Source organism: Micromys minutus (genome assembly GCF_963924665.1).
Source record: "Micromys minutus genome assembly, chromosome: 10".
NCBI lineage: Eukaryota > Metazoa > Chordata > Mammalia > Rodentia > Muridae > Micromys > Micromys minutus.
In genome coordinates this window covers 37,255,871-37,283,566 of record NC_137979.1, presented here as the reverse complement: position 1 = coordinate 37,283,566, position 27,696 = coordinate 37,255,871, and the positions used below count along the sequence as shown (strand labels likewise).

The following is a 27,696-nucleotide window of genomic DNA, read 5'->3' as shown; positions in this document are numbered from 1 at the left end:
GTTGCCAGCTTTTGGGAGGTGAAGGCAAGGGGATGAGGAATGTTAAGGTCACTCTCAAATCCAGCCTGGGTTAAAGGAGATTGTTTCAAACAGAAACAGCCCTGACCTTGGGGCTGGAAAGCTAGCTCAGCAGGTAAGCTCCCCTTTGCCAGGCCCTGTGGAGTGTGGCTCATCCCCACACAGAGCTCTAGGGGACCCCAACCCTCTTCTGAACTTAGGGTGCATCTACATTCACACATGGCTTGTCTTGACTGAGTTACCACTCTGAGTTTTAACTGAATGACAGTGCTCTGGGACAGATGAGGTGGCGTCGCTGAAGAGTCTGACATTGTGGGTCTTCCCAGGAAAAGAAGCAAATCTAAGAGGAGAGGTTTGTTAGAAAGAAAAGATGTGACCAACGGGCTGCCTATCCTTGCTGGTCCCATTACCTCTGTCCCAGCAGCAACGTTGAGCTGCAAACGGAGAATACGCCAGATGCCAAGAGTTAGATGTGGTTCCCAAGTTAAGGGACACAGTACCCCCAGGCCTTGCCTGGCCTCAGGCCCCACATACTGCTGAATACCTGCAAACCTTGGAGAGACTGTGATCAGCCTCCCATTCAGTCATTCGCTAGAACGCACAGGAGGCAGGACAATACCACATTTATGATTTGAACTTTATTCGAAAGAACAAGAATCAAAAAAGTCAAGCAAAGATACATACAAGACAAGGCCTAGAAGGGTCTGGAGCACAGAGCCTCACTATCCTGACATCACAGGATGAGAGAGCATCAGCCTGAAGCACAGCTATGTCTTCATCTGCAGGGAAGTTGCTCTGGGTCTCAACTGGAGCTAGAACTGAGCCATGTTTGTAGGCAGGATTCAGAGGTCTTGGACTGACCTCAACCCCCAGTTCCCTCTCCTTCCCTTCAGAGCTCCTTTGAGCTCAAGGCCTCAAGCCTGTAATCAGTCACCAAGCCGGTAGTGGCTAGCTACTGGGTCATCTGGACATAAATTCCGCTGTGACGCACAAGGCAGACAAATAACAATGACACTCCATCCTCTCAGGAAATTCTAAGGATTCTAAGGACTTAACGTGCACATGCATTTACACACACACACACACACACACACACACACACACACACACACACACACACAAGCCAGTGACAAAGGCAAGCTAGGCAAACTAAATTCTTTAATAGCCAACAAAGAATCTCTACTTCCTGAGACCTATTCCTCTGTAGAGAAGATCACCAATAGGGTCCACCTCGGGTCAGGGCTGTTTGCCATTTCACCATTTAATGGTCAAGTCTATGCAACAGCAAGAGAAATAAAGTGAGCTCTGGGCTCCTGCTACTGCTTGCCGGCTACCCACATGGGCTTACACGTCGTCACTGCTCCACCCTGGCACTATCTTCTTTTTTGTTAAAAGATTTATTTATTTATTTATGAGTACACTGTAGCTTTGTCCTCAGACACACAGAAGAGGGCATCAGATCCCATTTACAGATGGTTGTGAGCCACCATGTGGTTGCTGGGAATTGAACTCAGGACCTTTAAGAAGAGCAGTCAGTGCTCTTAACCACTGAGCCATCTCTCCAGCTCCATTGGCATTATCTTAAAGCTAAGTCCACACAGTGTCTCTCTCGAGTACTCTTTACCCAGAGTTTCCTGCGATCAGCCCTACAGTATGGCAGGCTTCTGGAGTGGAGCCTGAGCACCCGGAGGCTCTGGGCAGGAGTTTTTAGGGGGTGGTTACCTCCTCAGGGGATTCCAGCTTGAGTGGCATCTTCCACCCATACCTCAATCCAGAGAAAATGCTTTTCACTGCATTCAAAGTGAGGTACAACAGCCAGCCTTGCCCTGTATAATCTTAATAATGAATTACCTCTAAAACACTAGGTTCAAGAAGTCATAGCTTAAACATTAGTAATTAATAATCTATTAAAATCAATATTATAAAAGAAAACATATTGGTATTAGTAATAGATCAAAAATCAGTTTCTGAATGATCAGAAAGAATGGCCAGTCAGTCCAGAAAAATACAAAGACTTGACTTTTAGTTTATCACACCAGAGTGACTGAGACAAGTCCCCAGTACCATGGTCTAGGACAGGATTTTACATCAATGTTTCTGGAAATTTCTGTTATGTTCACAGTGCCCTGGGGCTTTCTTGTCATCCATGTAAGGAGTCTCTTTCATGGTGGGATGACAAGAGTAGTGAAAATAGCCATCCTCCACCTTCCCCCCTGCCCAACTCTGCAGAGTTCAGTGAGATGCGCACTCTGATGTATGCTAGTACATCAACCCAGAAACACTTACGGTTAAGGTAAACAGAAAGGTACCAAACAGCAAGGGTACACCCCTCTGGGCTTTGGTTGCCTGCTTGGCTCTCAGAAACAGAGGGATGCATGCCTTCCTAGACTGAGCTGCACTCTTCCTGGGAAGTCTTGACTATTGGTCTTATTCTCTGCAGAAGAGCCCAAGCAGGACTACTGAATTATCCTTGGCTTTCCACTTCTCTGAACCGAGCTGTTCCCCAAGTCTGATTTGGCCTCAATCAGGCTTTGTTTCGGTAGACCAGCAAAGATGCTTTGGGACATCTTCAAAGTTGGAAAAGCATTGTCAGGAGTTTATATAGCCAAGGAAGAAACCTTCCAAAGCCCACATATCATCTATAGGGACATGTTCCCTACAAAGATGCTTCCAGGGAATAGAACATCCCTCTGGGAGAGGACACAGATCCCACGTCTGGCAGGAATGCCAATTTTAAGAGCCTGGAATTCCTAAAGACCTGAGATGTGCTGTGTTCTCAAATATCCATCATATGAAAAGGTCTAGGGGCCTATCTTCCCCCATGGTGACCTCTCTTCATAAGAATGCTTACAAGCAAGAGCTCCCCACTTAGAAAAGAGGGAGCTAGACTCCTGTCCCCAGAGGTCAAATCCTCACATCTTCTGGATTTGACATCATGACAGGAGGAGGGGAGGAGACCCTAGGCAGCCATCCCTTTAGTGGCCTGGGCTATTTTCACTGTGCAAAAGGCAACAGAGAAAACGGCCACTGCCTAGGCCCGTCTTGTTTTATTTTGTTTTGTTTCCTTATCCTTAAAAGTCTTCCTAACCTGTAGTTCAGTCTACATGAGCATCTGGAATTGGCTCAAAAATGAGGAAGAGAGCAGAAAGAGTCAGGGCAGGTGATGGGTCTGACTCATCACTGGGCCTGCAATCTGTGGCTGGAGATAAACAGGAATCCAACTCTCTCCCACGGGTCTGTCTTCAGGCCATAGGTAGTCCCCGAGTAGGTGATCTAACAAGGTTCCTGAAGCAACCACACACAGCCCATCTGCATGATAGCAGGCTTTGGGAATGTGGTGTGGCTGTCCACTTAACTGTGGTAGTAGCCACAAAGGGCAAACAGTGGCATTTATAGCCATCAACCCAATATCTACAATCTAGAAGAGGGGGACATTACTGCTGGGAACAGCTGTCAAGGCAAGACAACAGTAAGAGCAAACCCATAACCCAGCCAGGGTTCTGTTCCCCAACCCCCACTCCCAGCCTAAGCTGTGAGAGAAGAAAGGCCTCTAAACTCTATGACCACAGTCAACATGTCCCCGGAGAATTGTCTCTTGAAGAGGGAGAGACTTCCGTCTCAACCATGTCTACGCTACCTTGACAAAAATCAACACGGGCTGATTCAGAAGTATCTGTAGCCTTCAAAATTACAAAAGGTTCCCTGGGGGAAAGGGTTATACAGAAATTCAGAGTAGGGGTGAAGCTCAGCGGTAACCCACACACGCAAGGCTGGTAGATTCAGTCCCCAGCACTAAAGAGGTAATATATACACCAAACTCAAAAACTGGATTTTTGCTTGTTTTTCAGAGACACTATGTTTTTCAGAGGCACTATGTAGCTTTAGCTGTCCTAAAACCTACTATGTACACTAGGATGTCCTCAAACTAATAAAGATATGCCTGCTTCTACTTCCCAAAAGCTGGGATTAAAAGGCACATGCCACTACATCTGGCTTTTTTCTGAAGGCTACCCCAGAGAGCAGAACAGGGTGGACATCTGTCACCTGAGAAAGAACATGGTTCATGGCTACAGATGTTCTGTAAGAGGACCGGAACACTAATAATTTGACTCTCTGAAGCTCTGCCCAAGTACCTAGTAGCCTGGAGATTTCCCAGAACCCTGGGAGGAGGTCACCCCTCCCTCAGGGGCATGAGGTAGATATGCTTCCCCACCCCACCAAACAATCACCCCACCCCCTTCTGAGCCTAATCTCCCCTTTCACTCTTGCCGCCCCTTCCCCAGCTCCCCTCCCAATCTCCTATCTGTTAGAGACTCAGACGTTGTCCAAAGGAGTCTCTCCCACAGCCTTTTTACCGTAGGTCTTGGATGTCCCCCAGCAAACCCAGGTGTCTGTGGCTGGCCTAGTGGCCCGACTACTTGGAGCAGATGGAGAGCTTAGTACCCGCAGAGAACACCCAGAAAGCTGGGTACAGAGCTTCCGTGAAGTCCACCTTGAACTTGTACATCAGGTACACCTTTTCAGTGACGGCAAAGAAAATGACGAAGCCGTGGTCACAGTTGAGTAGCACGCCCACTCGCGTGGCCTTGGTGGAGGGCAGCGTTTTCTCCACATTGTTGTGCCAGGCAGAGACCTTGTTATTGAACCACTCCACACACCAGGAGCTGGGGTTCCGGCCCAGCCGGCTCTCCGGGCCCTGCCGTTCCATGCTGCCGTAGCAGACGCCCACCCCGCAGAAGTTGTTCTTCTGGACCTCCACCTCCCAGTAGTGGATGCCTTTCTTATAGCAGTGCAGCCCCAGGACCTGAGAGCAGTAGGTGAACCTCTGGGGATGGGACCGATAGTGCTGGAGCCCATCGGCCACGGAAGCAGTGGTGTAGTTGTCTGCCAGAGCCACTTTGTTGTGGGCGGTGTTGTAGTCGAAGATGACCTTAACGAAATCTGAGAAAGCATCCCCCAGGGAATCATGACAAGGGGCCCCAAGGTACCTACACATTGAAAGCTCTCCCGTCTATCACATTTATTTTCTTCATCCACATATCCACATCATCCATTCATCCATCCATTCACTCACCCACTCATCTTATGACCCATCCATCTACCCACCTCACCCTCCCATCCAACTAACAATTCATCTGTCAGAATACTTACTAATATACACACGTTATCTAGCTATCTACTCCTTGGTATATTGGCCACCCATTCATCTGTCTATTCATCCACCCACCTACCCACCCACCTACCCATGCATCCATTCATCCATCCATCCACCCATCCATCCATCCATTCATCCATCCATCCATCCAACCACCCACCCACCCACCCACCCATCCATCCATCCATCCATGCACCCAGCCACCCATGTATGCATGAAGCCACCCAGCCACTCTTCCATCCACCGAGCCAAACTACTTACACTCCAGAAGCTCCGTTCTGGTCTTGGCTAAGAAATTTTCTAGCATCTTAGCTTTGAGTGCTGCCGAGTTTGGCTGTGGAGCATTGGCTTTGGGTGTGGCTAGAAGACAACACAGAGAATAGTACTCAAGACGGGAACTCAGGACAAATGGTAGCTACTTCCCTGGTACCTGCCCACACCGACTCACCATCAGGGGTAGTTGCTTTAAAATCAACTGACTGTCCAGGAGCTCCAAAGGTGGGCAACTTGTTGGATGAGGAAGAGTAGGAGGTAGAACCAGTATCGCCAGCTGGGAGGCAAGGGAGGACAAACAGAACAGCAATAAACACATACGACTACGTGACTTCTCTTCCCTTCTAAGATGATGCTCAACTTCCACAGACACATCTGACCAGCCAGGGCCACACAAGGGAGTCCAGATGAGGCTTTTATGTCTCACTCATTTCCCATCCCCCCATTCAACTATCCATCCACACATCCACATCCCCATCCTCTATACCCTGCTCAGAGCTGTCCGCTCTCACGGCATACACGTATGAGAACAGGTCCATTGCAAAACCCTCATTAAAACAGCTCAATTGCTGCTGTCAACGTTAGCCCTGGGCTCACAAGAACACAAGTCACAAGAACAAAAAGATACACAGATGCACAACTTACAGGTTTTCTTGGTCTTCCTTTCCTCTAAAAAAGAAAGATTTTAGGATTAGGACATTTATTTATTTATGAGTACACTGTAGCTGTTTTTCAGAAATGCCAGTAGAGGGCATCAGATTCCATTACAGATGGTTGTGAGCCTCCATGTAGTTGCTGGGATTTGAACTCAGGACCTCTGGAAAAGCAGTCAGTGCTCTTAACCACTGAGCCATCTCTCCAGCCCAGGATTGGGATATTTTAAAGCATGACACCACACACACAAAAGACCATAGTAACATGCAGCAGCACACGCTTAACTCATACCAGCTAAGGAGGGATGGCTTAACTGGAGCTGTACGGCAGTGGCTGATAACATACGTCTACAAGTAGAGGAACCCCACCAGGGTCATGGCGGATATGCATTGTCTACTAGGAAATAGGAAATACATTTCTAGGAAGTATTTATTTTGATTTGGGTAATGGTAACATGGAACTCGTTTGTCAGAATGCATATACCTGGACATTTTAGGGTCAGTGCATTTTACTACAGGTGGATTAGAGCTCTACAAAAGAAAAACAAAGCAAGCAAAAAAGGAGGAAATCAGAAAAGAGGTCCTGCTTCAGTACTACAGTAGCGCTTTAAGAACATCCTGCGTTCCCACGGGCCTTCTGCCATCCATAAGCACACGCACTGTCGCCAAGTGTTCTAGCCCTCAGTGAGACGGATACCCAGCAGTGGTTTGCTGAAGACAACCCACACGTTATGGACAAACAACAAGTAATTAAGCCCACACAGAGTCCTCTCACTCCCCTGAAACCCACTAACATTAGGGCACCTTGATGTGATTTCATACTGACCTTGGGCAAATCATCACAGCTTCCCTGTTCAAGAATTATGAAGGGTTCTCACAACCAGTGTGTCCCATGGGAACCTCGCCTAACCCTAACCCTAACCCTAACCCTAACTATCATCCTGTGGGCTCCAATGTCACATTTTCCAAATGTGAGGGACAAGGAGACTCTTACTCCCAATTCCATGCCACATTCTCAATGACAGGGACACCACTATTGTTGGGGGAAAGGGAGCAGAGGTAAAATCTAATGCTTGAAGTATAGGGTGTAAAAAGTATTTGGTCTTTCTTTTTTTTTCTTTTCTTTTCTTTCTTTCTTTTTTTTTTCCGTTTTTTTTTTTTTTTTTTTTTTTTTTTTTTTTTTTGAGGCAGTCTAACCCTGGCTGTCCTAGAACTCACTATGTAGACCAGGCTGGCCTCAAACTCACAGAGATCCACCTGCCTCTGCCTCCCTAGTGCTGAGATTAATGGCGTGAGCCACCAGTCTGCTTACTGCTTATACATCTTATAAATCAACTAATATACTGTGCATGTATAGAATCAAATTTTCCCTGGTAGGGACAATTAGGGAAACATTTTCTATGGCTCATGGGGAGAGGACAATGGGGGAAAAAGAAACACAGGGCTGGGAAGATGGCTGAGTGGGTAAGGCAGTTGCCACACAAGCCTGAGGACCTGAGTTCAGATCTTCCGACCCCAGATAATGCTAGATGAGCTAGCATGCCTCTGAAATCCCAGAAGTCTTACAAGATGATGGCTGTCCATCACAGGAGAATTCCCAGAAGCTTTCAGACCAGCAAGCCAGAAATACAACAGCAATATCATGGCAAATATGAGGCCCTGCCTCAAACAAGGTGGAAGGTAAGGACCAACGCCCAAGGTTGATTTCTGATTTCCACATGTGCACCATGGTGCATGTGTACACACACACACACACACACACACACACACACACACACACACACACCTGTGAAAACCTGGGGTGGACTGTGACCATCTGGAAGCTTCAGTACCCTCTACGACAGTCTCAAACCATGCACTTGACAGCCACAGCCACACTGAGACCAGAAAAAAACGAGGAGCTACTTACGTGTGGTCTTCTTCTCAGGGCGTGTGGGTTTGGATGTGGACTCTGATTGGTCTCCCACGTGACCTGTGCCGGAGAAAAGGACACAGCTGTATGTGGATCCTCCCCACTCTGAGCCAGGTTTGTCAGGCTGTGGGCAGAACATCCACATGGACAGCTTTCCCATCGACTGTCCCATCCAGTCATTTGCAAGAGACAGAATTAGTGTGAGGTGGACCAATCCCATTTGTTCCTTCTCCCCTCTGCTTAAAGCACAGGCGGGAGAAAGTCTCTTCATCAGCACCCAGCCAGCTCTGGGGCTTCTCTGGTTTCTCTGGCCATCTATCAAATTGATGATGGCTGACACGACCCCTGAGTGAGTCAAGGTGTCTGGTGTGGAGTGCAAGCTAGGCCAACGTCAGGTTCTTGTCCCCTGGCCCTTTCTTTCCTATCTTGGCAGTCTCACAGGTTCACCCCATGTGAAGTACTTCCAGAACCTTCCACAAGATACCTCATCTTTACCTGTTTCAGAAGCCATTCTTCAAGGACACTGGGATGGATGGCCACAGTAAAGTTCAGGGCCATCATCTGCATCCCCAAAGAAAAGGCTCCTACTCCAATGAGTGGAAATGAGTCTATCAAGATGGCTCTGTGGGTAAAGGAGCCTGCCCCCAAACCTGAGTCCAATCCTCAGGACCCTCACAGCGGTAGGAAAAAATTGACTTCTATAAGATGTCCTCTGACCTCAGCCCCTACATCATAGTACACATGTCCACATACATTCACATAGACATACATGTATACATACTGAATAAATAAATGTGTGTTCTTTTTAAAGGAGTGAGAAGGTTTTAGGGGAACTTGGCAGAAAAATGTAACAGTTCAGTGATTTTCACACAGTGCATGTATGTGAGGGGTTGTAAAGATTACACTGGTTGAGGCAGGAGGAGCTCTGGGTGCTGTAGTCCTTGCCTAGGATGCTGGACTGTATAGAATGGAGAATGGAGCTGAGCACTAAGGAGCAAACATCCATTGCTCTTCTGACTGCAGAAGTCATGTGACCAGCTGCTTCAAGCTCTTCTCCCTTAAGTTGCTTTTGTCTGGATATTTTATCCCAGTCACAGGAAACCAAACACAGATGCCTAATAAAACTAAGATGGCATATGGAATATATAATCCCAGTTATATAGGGGCCTGAGGCAGGAGGATTGCAAACTCAAGGCCAGTCTAGGCAACTCAAGAAGATCCTTCCTCAGTGCCAGGTCTGGTGGTGCACACCTTCAACCCTAACACTTGGGAGGCCGAGGCTGAGGGATCTCTGTGAGTTTGAGGCCAGCTCGGTCCACACAGTAAGTTCCAGAACACCCAGAGCTACATACTAGAGAGACCCTGTCTCAAAATAAATAAATAAAATAAATGATCCTGCCTCAAAATAAAATCATTCAAAGGGGCCGTGTGGTAGGGCACCTGCCTGGCATATGAAGGCCCTGGGTTTGGTTGGCATACAGCAAAACCAAAAATAAAAAGACACAGTAGAAAGGGATTAGCTGGTGAAGAATCCCCAGGCAATGCGTGTTGGGAAGGATATATACAAAGGTCCTGTGGCAGGAAGCATGGCGCTGAGAGGCTGAATGGAGAGAGATGGTGTTAGGTGTTGAGGGGACCCAAAGATGAGAAGACAGCATCTAATTTGACTTGTCGGCCTAGGTCAAGGGTCTGGTCCACCATCTTAAAATAACTGGAAAGCTCCCAAAGGGGTTAGAAGGAAAACAAGGTGACAGCTACACCCTGAAAAACCCTCACCGGATTTTTACATCCTATAAAACCCTATAACAGCAGATGCAGGGCACCTTGTAGGAAGCTAGCAAGGTCATGGGCACAGGTGATGGAATCAGGCAGCAGCCAGATGGTGTTTCACTGGGCTCAGTTTCAGGGTCAGAAGTGAAAGGAAATATTTGACAGCTAGGTGTGGTAGTACCTACCTGTAATCCCAGTACTTGGGAGGTGACAGATGGCCCAGGCTACCAAGAGAGATCTTGTCTCAAAAAGCCAAGGGTTAGATATAGAGGTCTTTGGTATATATAGGTGATATATAGAGGTGTTTGCCTAGCATACATTGGGACCAGTCCCAGAATTGGGTGTTGGCAGTGAAGAGTGTGTGTGTGTGTGTGTGTGTGTGTGTGTGTGTATACGCACGTCTAAAGCAGAGAAACATGATGGTGGTTGGGATATGGAGGAAGGAATTCAAAGAAGTGTTAAGGAGGAATTTCAGATTTCTCTGATCCTGAAACTAGCCTCCTGTCCACCAAAGACGCTGGTGACCCAGAGTCTACTCCATCCATGCTGGCCTCCGGAGCCCATCAGAATACCAAGCCTCAGTCGTCTTTTGGAAAAGTAGCTGTGACCTCAGGACAAAGCAGAGGTGGTTTCAGGCCCCTCAAAATTCAACTCCCAACGCTCTGCATGACACCTCTCCCACCCTAAGGCACCAAAGGGCTCATCAGCGTTGGGCCACTGCCGGTTACCTGAGCCACAGGACTTCTCAGCCTTCTTCTCCTGTAGCTGGTTGAGGGAGAGCTTCAGCTCACTCTTGAGGTCCAATGCACCCTGGTAGATCCCCTTTATCAAATCATGATCCAGATCTATCTTAGGGATGAAGACTGGTTTTGTTGACACTCCTTGCAATTTTGCAGCTTTCTGGAACAAGCCAAGGTGTTAAGCACAGGTGACTGGAGGAAACCAGGATTGGGCCTCTGACCTCATCAAACCCAGATGTTTCCTCTGGCAACAATAAGTCCAACTTCCTGCCTCAGTCACAAGGCCAAGGTGAAACTAGCTAGAGTGCTCCTTTAAGAACTTCAGGAAGGGGGCTCAAACAAGGTCTCTGAATCCTTTCTCAGAGAACTCAGTGGTTCCTAGGAACAGGAATGAGCTCCCTGGGGTAGCAGAAAACCTCCACCTAGGTACCAGTAAACATCACAGACAGGGGACACACCATCATTCCCATACTGAGCAGGGTATCTGGGTCCTTAGGGCACCAAACCAGGTAGTTCAGAGATCTGGGCCCCGAACTACACAGATGAGGGAGAAGAGGTAAGTGACAAGATGTGGCTTATAGCCAAAGGATACACAGGACAAGCACATGTGAAATGACGCCATCAGCGCTACGGTGTGGGAGGGCATACTCTGCAACACTAATAAGGAGTAGCAGCGTGACCGGGGTAGCCCTGGAAAAGGGACATAAGGGGCATAATCCACTGGGCAGGGATCACATGGTGCTCCCACTCCGGGCTATGTGTGAGGAATGAAAAGCGGAGCACCTGCTGTGCTATGAGCACAAGGCATGGACAAAGGGTGCTGCCAAGAGGTAACCCTGACAGCAGAGACTGAGTGTGAACAGCAAGGTCCTCATTCATGGTCCATGCTAGGGAGCACAGCACCAGACAGGGAAGGAAGCCAGTGCCTCAGAAAGACATTTCCAGAGACTATGCAAGGGAGGACAGGATGAGAAGGAAGGCACCTATCCAGTGAGTGACACACTAAGATAAGATGCTCCCAAGAGTCCCCCATAACCAACCCATTCAGGGACATGGCTGCAGAGCACATGCAGTATGTCTCTGGGATCTTTCCAAATGACCTCTTAAAGCCCCGGCTCTATGAGGTCCAGACTCCTATCAGCTCTTCAATGCTAGGCAAAACACACACACACACACACACACACACACACACACACACACACACACACACACGCAGCACCCTTACCACAACTCACCTCCAGAAACTCAAACTCATCCCCTTTGGCCAGGACGAACTCAACCTCTGCCTTCAGATTCTGCATCTCGTTCTTCTTCTTGAGAAGAACCTGGTAGATGGTGTCAAGCTTTCCGTAGACTCTCTTCTCCTCCTCCTTCAACTTGTGCGTAGAACTGGTCTCTGCCGAGTCGATGACAGCCTTCATTTCCACGAATTCCTGTTTCAGCTGCAATACCTTCCTCTTCATAGAATCCTATGAGGCCAAGATGAAGGTGCTCCTGTCAGACTGCTGATAACATAATGCTAAGGCTATGCTCCGTCGATAGTGTATGCATGTGTGCACATGTGTGTGTGTATGTGTGTGTGTGTGTGTGTGTGTGTGAGAGAGAGAGAGAGAGAGAGAGAGAGAGAGAGAGAGAGAGAGAGAAAGAGAGAGGAGGGGAAAGCACCAGGAACTCCATGGCACTTCATACTGACACCCTAGGCAGCCACTTGGCAAAGTCCTGTCCATCTGGATGTGATCATACCCCAAGACCCAGCAACTCCAATTCCTAGGAAGGTACTTTAACTATCTGCCCTGAGAAACACACATAAGAAGTTCACAAGCACCGGGGTGGTGGTGGTGCACACCTTTACTCCTAACACTTAGAGGCAGACGCAGGTGGATGTCTGAGTGAGTGAGTTCCAGGACAGCCAGGGCTACACACAGAAACCCTGTCTCAAAACCCAGAAACCAACCAACCAACCAAACAGAATGTTAACAAGCAAATCCTGGTGTGGTGACTCACAACTATAATCCTAGCACTTGGGAGGCTAAGACAAGGAGGATCAGAAGTTCAAAGCCATCTTTGGCTACACTATATACTTGAGGCCACCCTAGGCTACATGTGACCCTTATCTCCAAATTGGGGTGGTGGAAGAGGGGAGACAACTGTTCACAAGCAAATTTTTTTGAAAAAGCAAAGAGTGAGTTGATCACATAATTTATTACTCCAGTTCCTCCAGAGACTGGAGGCAGGAGGGTCAATTGAGCCTAGGTCACTTGAGCCCAAGCATTTGTGGCTAGCCTGTAGGCATAAAACAATTTCAAAAAATTTCTAAAGATGATCATTCTCTAGAACTCTCCTTTGCAGTGTTACATGTGGCTTCTGAACTTTTTAAAGGTGTCAAGTCAGCTGGGCAGTGGTGGTGCACACCTTTAATCCCAGTGCTTGGGAGGCAGAGGCTGGTGGATCTCTGAGTTTGAAGCCAGCTTGCTCTATACAACATGTTCCAGGACAGACAGGGCTACTCAAAGAAACCCCGTCTCAAAAAAAAGAAAAGAAAAAAAGAAAAAAAGGACCATAACTTGAATAGATGTCAGTCAAAGGCTTAAAACCCACATCCCCCAAATTCATCAAATTCATTAAGACCTTTCACTGAGCTAGTTGGAACACTTGCCCGGCGTGCACAAGAACCTAGGCTCAGTCCCCAGTAATTTTGCATTGGTGTTGGAACTATAGTTCCATGGAAGAGTATTTATCTGCACGTGTGAGGTCATGGGTCCAAGGTTCAAAGCCTACCATCACACACGTAACTCAAATTCCTTTTAAATTACTAAGAGGTGTCCGGGATGCTTCTGGTAGACAGTGTTGCTTCAACTGTCATATTTTTGAACAAACTTCTTGGGTAACCTCAATAGTTCGGAATCAAACACGACAAACAAACAAAAATATACAATATACACCAAAAGAATTCAGCTTTCTAAAAACTGTTCACTTTGGGGCTGCAGAGATGGCTTAGGTTAAGAACACTGACTCCTCTTCTATAGAGGACCTGGGTTCAATTCTCAGCATCCACATGCAGCTCACAACTGTCTGAAAGTCCAGGATCCAACATCCTTACACAGACATACAAGCAGGCAAAAACACCAACCAATACATCCTCACACAGACATACAAGCAGGCAAAAACACCAATGCACAGAAAACAAAAATAAATGAAAAAAAGACTGTTAAATGTATGATTATTGTTCTTGTTGTTGTTGCTGTTATCATGTGTGCACACATCCCCAGGTACACATATGGAGGTCAGAGGACAACTTCTAGGAGTTGTCCCTCTTCTTCCATTGTTGGTCCTGGGTTTGAACTCAAGTTTTCAAGTTTGTTCAGCAAGTACCTTTACCCATTGAGATATTTCACTGACCCTCAACTTCTTTTTTTTTTTTTTAAAGATTTATTTATTTATTTTATTATATGAGTACACTGTAGCTGTCTTTAGACACACCAGAAGGCATTGGATCTCATTACAGATGGCTGTGAGCCACCATGTGGTCGCTGGGAATTGAACTCAGGACCTCTGGAAGAGCAGACACTGAGCCATCTCTCCAGCCCAGCCATTCAACTCTTTATCCACTTAGGTATCACTTCAGAGTATATACAGCTTCACAGACTACATTTCCCAGACTCCCTAGCAACTAGGCTTGGCCAGGGTAGCTAAATTACTGAGGCAAGGCAAGAAGTAGGATGTACAACATCACACTGATTGCTTAAAAGGAAACTGCTTGTTGCCAGTATCTTCCATCTTGTTCCTCTTTTTTGCTTGCTAGAGAAAGCAGGTGAGGGTGACCTAGTGTCTGAACTATTGAGGTTACCCAAGAAGTTTGTTCAAGTGACCCATCCAGCTTGGAATAAATTTAGCCATCTTGGTCATAACTTCCAAATGATTCTAAACACACGTCCCAAATCCTACAGGACATGTTAATAGTTGTTGTTGTTCTTCTTCTTCTTCCTCTTCTTCATCATCATCACTTTGGAAAATTAGATACACTCAGTTGGCCATGGGCCCTGCCTACCTTAGCACATAAACCCTTCTCCTGCCTTGGAACCCAGAGACTCTCTTGTCACTACCCAATAAATTCTCTTGTGCCAATAAATCCGTAACACAGTACAGCCTGTACAATCCTGGACTTGCCAGCCTCTTTTTTTTTTTTTTTTTTTTGTTCTGTATTACCTTCTGCCTCGACCACCAGCTATCCTATAATAGGCTTTGGCTTTTCAAAAAAAACAGTTTCAGAGATCGAGAGTATCACACTGTGGAGTCACATGTCCCAAAGCCACGCTATGCAAAGCCATGTTACACAAAGCCACTTAGGGTGCTACATTGAACAAAATGAGCTACTTATCGAAGTCCCTGCATTAGGAGGTGTCTTCTTCCTAGGAGTTTAGCCTGCCCTCCAACCAATATTCATAATTCTACCTTCACCCTGCAAGTCTTACAATCTCCTCAGAGGAGTTGTGGTTCCACTGTGCCGGCGGGAGCTCCACCAACTCACCCGCGGCCGCATTTACAGTCCTCATAGAGTTGGTATCAGAACCCAGACTTCAATGAAGCCACAGTTGCCATGGCAAAGTGGGTGCTGCAGCTCAACAATTGTATTTAAAACAAATTAAGCTCCTTTCTTTCTCTATAAAAGGTACTTTGGCCCTAGAGAGATGGCTTATCAGTTAAGAGCACTGGTTGCTCTTCCAGAGGACACAAGTTTGATTCTCAGCACTCACATGGTAGGACTCCAGTCCCAGGGGACCCGACACCTTCTTCTGGCCTCCACAGCACCAGGCACATATGTGATACTCAGACATAAAAACAGGCAAGACATCGATACCCAGAATATACATTTTAAAAAAAGGTAATTTAATATTTTTTAAAATGGAAAGTGGATAACAAATCTGCCCCCGATTTAATGGAAACATGTCCCTAGCCTATGATGCTTCCTTCTTGGTGTTTTCCCCTGTACATCCTACGAGTTGTCGTCAGACAGCCAAAAAAGATGCACCGGCATCCCAGAGCCTGTAAACAAGGCCTCAGTTAGAACAAGGGCCTTTGCAAATGTACTTAAATTAAGAGTGAGATCATTTGGGCACTAGAGAGAAAGATGGCTCAGTGGTTAAGAGCACCGGCTGTTCTTCCAGAGATCCAGGGTTCAATACCTAGCACCCACACGGCAACTCACAACTTTCTGTAACTCTGACTACAGTCAAAACATAAATGCACATGAAATACAGATAAAAAAGGGGGTGGGAGGGCTGGAGCAATGGCTCAGAGGTTAAGAGCACTGACTGCTCTTCCAGAGTCCTGAGTTCAATTCCCAGCAACCACATGGTGGTTCACAACCATCTATAATGGGATCCGATGACCTCTTCTGGTGTGGGTGAAGACAGCGACAGTGTACTCACATACATTAAATAAATAAATATATTAAAAAAAAAAAAAGGAGATCATCTTGAGTTAGCCAGATAGGTCCTGAGCCCAACAACAATGGTCTCATTGTAGATGGATGAAAGGTACAGGAAAGAAAGACGGAAGCAGCCACAAGACAAGGAAGACTTAAGCTCCTGGAAGCTGGAAGAGGCAGGAAGAATGCTCTCCGACATGTCATCATCATCACTTCTCCTTCCTTCTTCCTCTTCCTCCTTTAGATCAGGTCTCACTATGTAGTCCTGGCTAGCCTAGAACTCACAGAGATCCACCTGTCTCTAGTTCCTAGGTGCTGGAATTAAAGGTGTACACCACCATGCCTGGCGTGTTTATTTATTCTCAGCTTTTTATTTACTGTCAGAACAAAGGCCAGTACCACAGCATGAGTTTGGAGATCAGAGGTCAATTCTGTGTTTCTATTCTCACCTCCTACCTTAGCTCAGATTCCAGGGATTGACTCAGGGCATCAGGCTACAGAACAGTCACCTTTACGAACTGAGCCATCTTTTTAAGCCTCTTACCCCTTCATTTTTAAGGATTCTCCTAAGGCCAGGTTTACAAGGAGTTTTTCGATGTGTGTTTATAAAAGCTATCCTTGGACATATAGTTTTCTGAACGCTTGGCAAAGCTTTTTTAAGACAGGAGTTTCAGGTTGGGCACAGGGGTGCACGCCTCTAATCCCACAACTCAGGAGACAGAGGCAGGCAGATCTCTCTGTGGATTCAAGTCCAGATTAATCCACATAGTGAGTTCCTGGACAAGCCAGGGCTACATAGTGAGACCCCGTCTCAAACACAAAACGAAACAAAAGCCAGGATTCCGGGTACCCGTCCAGGCTGGTCTGGAACCGACAATGGAACCAAAGATGACCTAGAAGGTCTGATCCTAACCTACCCACGTTTTCTGTGGTATCAGGTCAGAATCCAAGGCTTCATCAGTTCAAGTGAGCCACAGAAGCCCTCTGCTGACAGCTAAATTCCCAGGCACGTCTAGGCCATGTCCTCCCGGAAGGAGGAGGGTCACTTACCTGCACACTCTGCTGCTTGGATCTCACATCCTGCATCGCTTTGTTTGCCCCACTGATATGACTGTACATGACAGTGAGTTTCTGCCTCAGTTTGTTCTGTAGAGGAAACGCACAGGGTGAGAGAGCCCCTCTTTAGCCTAGTGTCCTAGCCTCCCCACCCCCACTGAGGACCACTGTCTCCCTCCATTCCGCTGCTCCATCTGCCTACCCCGTGCTTCTTGTATTTGATGCTTCCCTGTATCCCTTTAGGAAGACCATACAGAAACGTTAAGACTTGGAACCAAAATGACCATGCTTGAAATCCTGTTCCCAGCAATGTGTCTTCTGCCTGCTTCCTTGGCCATGAGCTGATTCAGGTGGTAGGTCGGTGGTTACAGGGGTAACCAGGAGGACGAACCAAGGGTTGTGCTTGGAGCCCTGCCTAGATCTGTCGTACTAAATGTCAGCTTCTATTCTAACACATTTCTTTTCCTGCTACTCATTTTATGGCTCATGAAATCCAAGCGAGAGGGATAGCAAGTGGCCAGGCTCACAGAGGCATAACGATCTGGAACAGCTGCTTCGGTAATGGCCTTGAAAGCAGACAAAATATCAAAGGCTAACACTGGAGAGCTAACAAAACAGTACATTTTCCAGGAGGAGGGAACCCAGCGAAAGAGCCCAGCACCCAAGGCTGTCCTCCCTCCCCAGAGATGACTTCCAATGGTGGAAGAAGTTAGGTCAGGCTTTGTCACCTCCAGCGAGTCAGGGACAAATACTCAGTTGAACTTGGCCACCCCAGGCCAGAGCCACTGAGGGCTGAGAATCAAGGTAAGCTGGCCACTGAGGCTTGAAAGAGCTACGCTGATTCAAAACTGTCTTGCTCTTAGCCATCTTCCAGGAGCGGCAGTCGATGGCGTGCAGAGATGCGAGGGAACACTCACCGCCAGTCACGAGGGCTGTCATGAAGTGCTCACACACTCTTCTAGCACCTGACACCTATTAACTTCTAGAGCAACTCGGAGAAACAGACATCACTCAGACTTTGCAGAAGAACATCACGTTATCAGGTGACTCACCCAAGACCACATTGTTAGTAACTGGCACAGGTTAGGTTCTGGTACTAAACTTAAAAACAAAGTGACCAAACTGCATATGCTAGAAATTTCTACTAATTAATTAATTAATTAATTAAAAAAAAACAACATTTCCTTCCCCTAATCAAGTAGCTGAATACACAGTAGCCCTCTCTTACTTTCCTGATTTCTCTACTCCATCAGAGCTAGACCTAACCTTGGGGCTGGATTTGAACCATCCACTGGCACATGTAAGGGCCAGACACAAGAATCAAGGCTGCACAAACTGTAGCCAGAAAGCCCAGGTCAGGGATGTTTGGCTCAACCGCTGTGACACAACCCTTCCCCCGCCCCAGGCTTCCAACAGTGGCTGAGATAGATTTGGGTCAAAGAGCAAGGGCAGCGTCCCTGAGCTGGAAGAGACTCAAGAACACACAGGTGCTAGAACTGCACGACTAGCCCTCCACCAGCAAACACAGCTAACAGTCCCCTCCTTGTGGGTGGGGGTCCACTCCGCCCCACTCCAAATCAAACAGAGGCAGCTCAAGAACTTAGGTGGTGACAACAGTCCACTCACTGACCACGGATAGAGAAGTTTGGGAACTTTGGGAGACTTGGGTCCTCCACATGGGAGAGTGTGCACCCCCAAACTAACAGCCACGATGCTCCGAACTGGGTGCTGCCTGCCAGGGCCTGACACCGTGACAAGAGAGGCAGCTAAGCTGAAAAAGACATGGGCACGAAGTTGGCAAGAGGGATCCTGCCATCAGGATTAAAAAGTCAGCAGGAATGGTCACTCACTCCAGCTCTGGACAGAAAAGCCGAAAGGGACAGAGGCTCAGGCCAGGCTGCGGAGGCTCCTCATGCCCCCACCTCTGCCTTGGTAAATATGTACATATGCAACAGGCTAGTACAGCAGAGATTGATGGCAAGTCCACTTTACTGAGACAGAGACCATCTGGACATTTGTCCTCTCTGGGGCTACCCCAGAGCACAGAGCAGGGTGCCCAGGCCCAACAACAGAAATGGTAGGGACCTATATGGAGGATTTTGCAGAAAACTGCCTTACCCGTTTTCTCTTCCTTTTATTTTATTACATTATTTTCATGTGCCCACGCACATGCGTGATGGCATGCATACAGATGTCAGAGAACAGATGGCTGGAGTTGGTGGTTCTCTTTCTACCACATAGGTCCCAGAGATCAAACTCAGGCCACAGCCTTGGTGACAAGTCCCTTTACCAGCCGAGCCATCTCGATGGCCACTGGTGATTTTTGTTGTTGTCTTTGTGAGACCAGAGTCTCACCCTGTAGCTAACCTGTAGTAGTCCAATCTGGCCTCAAACTCATGATGATTATCTGCCTAAGCCTCCCAAGTGCTGGAATTATAGGCATGAGGCACTACACCAGCTTCACCCAAGACTCACTATAACCTGAGACCATCTCGTCCCCCATTTTATCATTTGTAGCTGGAAGCTCCGAGTGGGGTCAGGATTTAAACCTAGATCTCAGCACTGAATCTGGTAGGAGTCTCATAAGTTCCAGGCCTGGCGACACTGGATCCTGCCTCTGTAGCACTTCCCAGTTGGCTCTCAACCTACTCAGAGAACTGTAGTGACTTGCCTCAAGCCAAACAGCTAGCTCTGTGGTAACAAAGGCAAAGGCTCCTAACGCTGGGCAGACTCTCCCAGAACAACTAGACTTGGAGGTATCCATACCTACATGGGGTATACTGAAGAGGTGGACACAAAAGATGTTACCTATAGATGCAGGTGCCAAGATCCAGGGGTATGAGGGTGGGGGGAAGTCCTGAGGAACCTAAGACTCAGAGAGACAGGCAACACCAGGGAAGGACTGTGGCCAGAGGGAACGGAGCTGGAAATCTGGTCCTGGCACCACTGCAAAGCTTACCAACCTCACCCAGCTTCTGATTCCTTCTCCAACACTGGGACAGGCCTCAAGTCCACATAAGTTTGTGAGAGAAATGAGATCAGATCACAGTTTGACAGATGTACCAAAGAGGCAGCATCTGCCTTGAGTCCCTAAGGGGAAGATGGCTCTAAAGCCACTAAAATCATTGCAACCCCTACAAAGCCATTAGGAACCCGACTCCCTGACATACACACACACACACACACACACACACACACACACACACACACACACACACACAGAGAGAGTCTTTATCAAGGTGGACCCAGGTCCAGAGGCCAAATTCCTGCTCAGTTTCACACAGCAAGATGGACCACACCAACTGAGCGGCGGTGACACTCGAAGGCAGAGACAGGCAGGTCTCCGTGAGTTCAAAGCCAGCCTGGTCTACAGATTGAGCTCCAGAACAGCTAGGACTACATAGTGAGGCTGTCTAAAAACAAACAAAAACAAAAAGATGGGGCCAACACCACCACGGTGCCAAAGTCCTGGCTCTCCCTGTAGGTCACGAGCAGGGATTCCCCAGGCTCTCTGCTCACACTCCCTCTCCATGGAAATTGTCCAGACCAACAGACCAGGCTTCTGTTACTCATGACCTCAAGCCTCCAAGAATGCTCCAACAGATCTGGTCTACAGGGGAAAAGGAAACTAGAACTTGTGAGTCAAAGCAGTCTGGTTCCTGCTTACGAACGTCTCTGGGCCTGTTTTCTTGAGCTGTGGAATGAACTAGGCACACACAGCCCTTACATGCAGCCAGGATCTGGAGGGGGAGGAGAGGTAACCCCAGGGTTCATAGTTAACATTCAGGACAACTGAACTCCACTGGACAAACACAGGCTTGAGGCAGGCACTCTACCTTGTGCCTTCAGTTGTCTGCTATGTAGACATGAGAGGGGCTGGAGAAGGCGGGCAATAATGGATGAGGGGGAGGCTCTATTTAATCTACTTGCTCTCTGTTTGGTCCGTGGGGATGACCCCTTACTGCCCAACTCAGCGGCCCACGGAGCCTAAGGCCATTAGGTCTTGTGAAGGAAGGGGTGGAATATGGGATCTCTGGCCCAATCTCCTCCCAACAACCCACTGTACTGCACATGGATACCACAATTCAGCTAGCTGGCCCAGGCTGTCCTCTATACCCTCAACCTACCTCCAGGTCGGCGCTGGCCTGGCTTAGGGGCGTCGGGGAGCAGGTCTTGTGCTCTACCAGGCAGATATGGCAGATGCACTCGCCGTGCTCGGGACAAAACAATTCTCGAAGGCGGTTGTGCTGGGAACATTTGCGGCGCAGCAGGTCACGGACGGGTGACTGCAGGGGGTGGTCCAGGAAGGCAGGACTGTCGAAGTGAGGCCGCAAGTGTTCCTGGCAGAAAGAGGCCATGCACACGAGGCACGTCTTCACCGCGACCTCCTTCAGGCAGTGGTCGCAGGCCACCTGGGTGGCTGAGTTGGATGTGGTGGAGCGGACGGGTGCGGTACAGTCGTCCACGGGGATCCGCGCCTGCTCGGCCTGCAGGAACTGCTCCACCACTGCGCACAGCACCGTGTTCTTGTGCAGCTGCGGGCGCACCTGATACACGGTGCGACACTGCGGGCACCGGTACGGCGAGCCCTGGACGAGCCACGTCTCATTCAGGCATGACCTGCAGAAGTTGTGGCCGCACGGGGTGGTGACGGGTTCCTTGAAGGGCTCCAGGCAGATGGAGCAGGACAGCTCCTCGGCCAGAGGAAACAGCTCGGCCATCGTTCTCCTGAGAGCACCCGACGGGACACGCAGAGACAGCTAGTTGCACACTCCACCACGCTGGACTAGGGGAGAGCAGAGGAAGGAATCGAAACTGGGCAGGAGGGGCGGCGCCCTGGGCTTTCAGGAAGTCACGTGGGGGCCAAAGGGGCCGTACGATGGGCGGGAGGCTTCTCGCCTGTTGCTAAGAGCCAAAGGTGAGCAGATGCGGAGAACTCCGATGCTCCCCGTACCCCGCAGGTCCGAGCACTGCACGACCCCGAGGTGCAGTTGCAGAGGCACACTGCTGATGAATTGTCACAGGGGTTGGAGTATCCCTCCCCTCCTGGTTGGGGCCCATGTCCTACCAGAAGGGCAGCAAGGCTTTGGAGAACATTCATTCGTGTCCCCAACTGCTCCTCCAGAACAGGATGGGTCTTATCATTAAAACTTAAAACCAAACAGGAAAACCTTTGATGGTACATGATCTTTAAAAAAAACAAAACTAATATTACATAAGTTGGGTGTCACAACCTGTGCCCCAGGTTAGCTCCAGCCACTGGCCCTTAAGACAACAGAAAAAGAGACCCAGGAAACTCCTCAAGTCCATCTTCCAGGTTCTGAAATGAGATCAAAATTAAAATAGACGGCAATATGCAAGTCTAAGTGCCAGTCAAGACCTGGTTCAGCCCATCAGGGATTCAGTTTCATTCTGTAAGCTGCTCTGTCCCACAAGCTGTTATAACTGTGAAACCTCTTCCCACGAGACAGATTCTCCCTCTGGTCTCTCCCAGCATGAGATTCCAAGGAAATTCCCATTTCTTTGGGGACCACTGTTTCAGTAATCCGATAGATTTAGACACAAGTGTCCCTTAGGAATTTCTTCACCTGGGTTGGAGAGATGGCTCAGTGGTTAAGAGCACTGACTGTTCTTCCAGAGGCCCTGAGTTCAATTCCCAGCAACCACATGGTGGCTCACAACCATCTGTAATGAGATCTGATGCCCTCTTCTGGTGTGTCTGAAGACAGCTACGGTGTACATTATATATAATAAATAAATCTTTAAAAAGAAAAAGAATGTCTTCACCTAAGCCAGATTGGTTATAGTATTTCTAAAGTGGGTAGGTGGGGCACACCTATAATCCCTGAACCCTCTTTGGGGAGACCAAAGCAGGAGGATTTCAAGTTTAAGGCCAGCCTGGGCTATGTAGCAAGACCCTCCCCCCTTAAGTAATAAGGGTCTGGGGCTATAGCTTAGTAGTAAAGTCCCTGGCCTAGCAATTTTAAATACTGAAATAAAATTAGAAATTTTTATTCACTTGAGATTTGGGGACTACCAAATTTAACAAATGTTTTGTCTCTTATATGTGCACACACAGTATTGGAGCTTCAATATTTTTTTTCTCAAAATCATTCATTTAGGCTTACGTTGTTTTTAGTACTGTAAGTCAGTCCCCCAATCTGGGCCGAGTACAGAACAGATAGGTGGGCAGGAGCCTACAAGTGTCAATGGGAAATGTGACTCTGGCAAAGAGAAGCTTCTAGAGGAATTATAGGAGTTAACCTTGGATGATGAGGTTAAGCAGTCAAGAGGACTAGGTAAATATCTCATGGTATCTAATAAACCACTATTTATGAGACACCTACTGTATGCCAGACAAATGGAGTATATTATCAAAACACCTATAAAAATAGGATTCTAAGTGCTGGTTCCTCTAATTTTCATTACAGGGACTTCTGTTTCCCTAAGACTTATCACATCTGCTCTCGTTGTATTTTGGTGGTAGTCATCTGCATGGGAAAAGGAACACTGGGGTGGAACGCTGAGAGTCCTTACAACAGCCTGAGACTGAGACGTAGCTAAAACCATCTGGTGTTACGCAGAAAAACCAAACAAACAAAAAAAAAAAAAAAAAAAAAAAAAAGGCTTAGAGAAACCCAACAATCCAGCCAAGACAATGGATGCTGGCACATGGCCTATCTGGTTCCAGAAGGCAAATATTTCCTGCTACAGAATGCTGCCTGCCTCCCAAGGGAGGGGGGGAAGCAGTTTCCAGGAAATGAACAGTATAAAATCCACCTCTAACCTAATTATCATGGGTGGAGGAGTCTGGTGACTCATAAGAAAATGTGGAATTCTCTTTCTAGGCTGAATAGTTGAGAAAGGCTGGTCGGCCAATGAAGATCATTCAGAAAGTCACGTTCCATGTTTATCAAATTCCAAGGGGGAGATAGTCACAAAGACCAACTACACGACAGGTATACTATAGTTCTGCCTTCCAATACAGAGAGCATTGAAGGGGAGTGTCCTGGGAGGCATGGATTTCTCATCTGTGAAGCCAGGAGCCCCAGATGTCTCCCCCACCTTTTAGTTTATAGAAACACGTCGTATGTAGGTGGTAATGAGCATTTTGGATCCTAACCCTTACGAGTGGGCTGATGGGAGGCCAGGGACTGCTCTTGGCTGGCAGGGTGTGTTTGTTTTTCAGGATATTTGCTAGCTTCCGTCTGGCAATGTTGCAAAGCCAAATGGGATTCGGTTGGTCAAGAGGGAACTAAGTACAAGGCCTGATCCAGGTGATGGCTACCAATCATTATTGGATTCCTGCTCTGTATCTAGAGGTTGGGAAAAGTGGTGGAGGAAGAAGCCACATTTAATTATTCTCACCAGGGCAGGGCAGTCCTCACTAAATGTCCGACTGTAGTTTGAATGCATGCCTTTGAATGAATCCTCACACCCTAGCGAAGGACATTGATTCTCATCTGAAAGAGAGACAGAGAGGCTGAGGATGGAGCTTAGTGCTAGAATGTGTAGTTAACCAGATCAAAGGTTAAGGGGTTGGGGGCGGAGCCAGGGGCCTACTGTGCAACATTGGGCACAAATGACCAAAGACCTTCTGTACAATAGGCTGGGGGGGGGGGGGGGGAGAAGGTCCCAGAATCTAGGTCTCTTAGCTTAGGTTTTTTTGGTGGTAGTTTTGGTTTTTGTTTTTTTAATTTTAATTTTTTTTTTTTGTTTGTTTTTAATGCACTGTCATGTCTATGCCCCAAAACCTTTAAAAACAATCTCCTGCTGTCTCGATTTTGAAAGAGATTCTTACTATGTAGCCCAGGCTGACCTCAAATTCCCCCAGCTTCCACCAAGGTTATTTCTAACCATAAAATAAATGTAACCGAGTCCAACAAACTTCTTTTTTTTTTTTTTTTTTTTTTTTTTATTTCCAAAGTATGATCCTGTTTTGGTGGAGGAACTCCTGTTGGTTTAATCAGCACTAATCAGGTGGCTTTTCTGCCTTATTTGGTTAGCATCCCCACTGTTGGAGTGGAATGCACTCACACACTCCTGGGACAACCAAAGGGTATGAGCTACTATCATTTTATATATTGCTGGATTTCATTTGCTAATTTTTTTCTTTAAATTTTAAAAATTAAATTGTGTGTGCATATGTCCATGTGAGGGTCAGAGGACAACTTGAGGGAGATGGTTCTCTTTACCATGTGGGTTCTAGGGGTAGAACTCTGGTTGTCAGCCTTGGCCAAAATCACCTTTACCTGCCTGATGAACCATCCTGGAGGCCTGCCTTCCTTCTTTCCCTTTTTTCTTTCTTTCTCTCTTTCTTTTTCTTTTTCTTCCTTTCTTTCTCTCTTTCTTTCCTCCTTCCTTTCTTCCTTCATTTTTCTTTTTCCTCCTCCTTCTCTTTTTGAACAGGGTCTCCTGTAGCCCAAAAGGACTTTCCCATGTAGCAGAGCATAACCTTGAACATTTGATCCTCCTGCCTCCACCTCCGAAGTGCTAATTATAGGCATGTGCCACCAATTTCAATTTATGTAGTGTTGGGGATCTAACCTAGGATTTTGTGTGTCTTAAAGCATGAGACTGAGTTCAGAGTCAGGAACTGCTCATGTTTTTTAACAGATATTATGTTAGTTGGCATCTCATGATGATGATGAATACCAGAAATGACAGTATGACAGGAAAGGGTGAACCTTGACTCCGTTTTGGGGGTGCTACTTTATGATCAATTGATCCCCTTGCTTTGAATCTGTGGAAGCACATAGTAGCTAGCATGCCTGGCAGAGCAAAACCTCTGCATGCCTCAGGAAGCCTGTCAGCACAGGGAACCCTCCCTCAGTAACACTCAGGCCTTCAAAGGCCTCTCAACATCACCACACTGTGGACATAAACCTTACCACAAAGCTGCTGGAGAGACAGTGGTCTATAAACTAATTAGGATATTGGAGTCAGGTCATCTTTGAAAGGGAACTGAGAACGTCCTTCACTCTGAAAGATCTTGTGCTTCTTCATTTGAAATTTTCTCCAAGGTAAAGTTGAACTGTGGATTCCATTTCTTTATAACTTTTTAAAAAGATTTGTTATGCCTATTGATTGCTGTGCTGCATGTACCTGTACACATGTATGACTGGTGCCTGTATGTGCCTGCATGTCCCTGTATCCATGTATGACTGGTGTCTCTGGGGGTCAGAAGGGGGCATTGGAGCCCCTGGGACTTGAGTCACAGATGCTCTGGACAGCTGAACCTTCGAGCCATCTCTCCAGGAGGTAGCAATATTCAGAATTTGGAGCTGGAGGGTTGGCTCAATGGTTAAGAGCACTTGTTCTCGCAGAGAATGTGGAGTTCAATTCTCAGCACCCACATGGCAGCTCAGTTTGTCTGTTACTCCAGTCTCCAAGAGATTTGGTGCCCTCTTCTGGCCTCTGTGGGCATCACACATGCACATGACACACACATGCAGATTAAAAGGTCAGATTTTTTTTAACTTGTTCTATGTCTCCTTTGTTATGTTTTTCAATGCATTTGCCCATTTCTTTATATTAATACATATTTTACCATGTGGCTGCAATCTTGCCATGCTGGTATTTTCCCTATTTTTATTTGAGAAATAATTCATTTATCATAAAAAGTGACTGGGTATATATACAAGTCTCCACTTTCCTTTTCCTCTTTCTAACTTTAACATTTTTATTTTCAACCAGGTGTGATGGCTCATATCTTTAATCCTAACACTCAGGAGGCAGAGGCAGAGGCAAGCAGATCTCTGTCAGCACAAGTTCAGCTTGGTCTACACAAGAGTTCCAGACTCATCAGGGCTACTTAATTAGACACGGTGTCAGGAATATATATTTTTTAAAGACTAATTTAAATGATGTGTATGTCTGTGTCGGAGTATGCTCATGAGGTAGGTGCTCAAGGCATCAGACAGAGATGCTGGGACTTGAATTCATGTCCTCTGTAAAAGCAGAATTTGTTCTTAACCACTGAGCCATCATTCCAGCATGTGTAAAGAAACACACAAAGACTTTATAGCAGACCCAGCTGGCACATGGCTGTGTATCTATAAATAAAGCAAAAGTCCATAAAACAAATTTTAATTCACTGGACATCATACATGTGTTTTTCTAAACTCTTGAATTTTTCAGAGAGCTGCTTATGAACCCTAAATAGGTTTTTGTTATCCTTCTGAGCATTCTATCAGCATATAGAGAAGAGCTATTCATAAGGTGATTGTGTCTGAAAACACAGCCCGAGACAAACACTTCTGGGCTGAGTCAATACTGACTTCTTACCAAGGACCTGTTTCCTAGGACAGTGTGCTGCACAGATCCCACTGCTGAAGCCCACTGAGGGCTGAGCTGTTCTAGAGTGACACCACCACAAATCAGCAAACACACATTTTGACACACTTTCCTCTTATACAGACTAAGACTAGCCAGCATCTTCTGTGATCCATGATCCATGGAACTTAGTCAAACCAGACTTTGTGACACTTAGAATCAAGCCAAACAAAACAAAACAAACAAACAAACAAACAAACAAACAAAAAACCTCATAAACCTCGTTAGCCTCCCAGGTGCAAAGCAAGAAAGCAAGCCTCCTTGTTATAAAACTTATTTTAAACCAAGATAACTATTTGCAGAACTAAAACATAACTCAGAATGGACACTGAGTTTGGTATGATTTTATTTAAAAA

At 47.0% G+C, this 27,696-nt stretch overlaps 1 protein-coding gene across 1 annotated transcript; it reads right to left on the bottom strand.

The window, feature by feature from the left end:
• Nucleotides 1–4,386: 4,386 nt before the first annotated feature.
• On the bottom strand, nt 4,387–21,742 carry TRIM25 (tripartite motif containing 25). The gene is made up of 9 exons (XM_080923846.1): nt 21,133–21,742; nt 17,000–17,095; nt 11,757–11,990; nt 10,510–10,681; nt 8,009–8,071; nt 6,092–6,115; nt 5,622–5,723; nt 5,435–5,533; nt 4,387–4,959 (listed from the first exon to the last, which is right to left on the bottom strand). Exons 1-9 carry the CDS (start codon nt 21,724–21,726, stop codon nt 4,433–4,435), a joined length of 1,911 nt encoding a protein of 636 aa, XP_080779972.1. The 5' UTR covers nt 21,727–21,742; the 3' UTR covers nt 4,387–4,432.
• Between the last annotated feature and the right edge of the window lie 5,954 nt (nt 21,743–27,696).

Bases quoted from the DNA above. Each gene is read 5' to 3' on its own strand.
- TRIM25 (XM_080923846.1), bottom strand. From the start codon at position 21,726: ATGGCCGAGCTGTTTCCTCTGGCCGAGGAGCTGTCCTGCTCCATCTGC. The intron at 11,991-16,999 runs GTAAGTGACCCT...TTGGCCTCATAG, and splicing joins CCAAGCAGCAGAGTGTGCAG to GATTCTATGAAGAGGAAGGT. The intron at 5,534-5,621 runs GTGAGTCGGTGT...GTTGTCTTCTAG, and splicing joins TAAAGCAACTACCCCTGATG to CCACACCCAAAGCCAATGCT.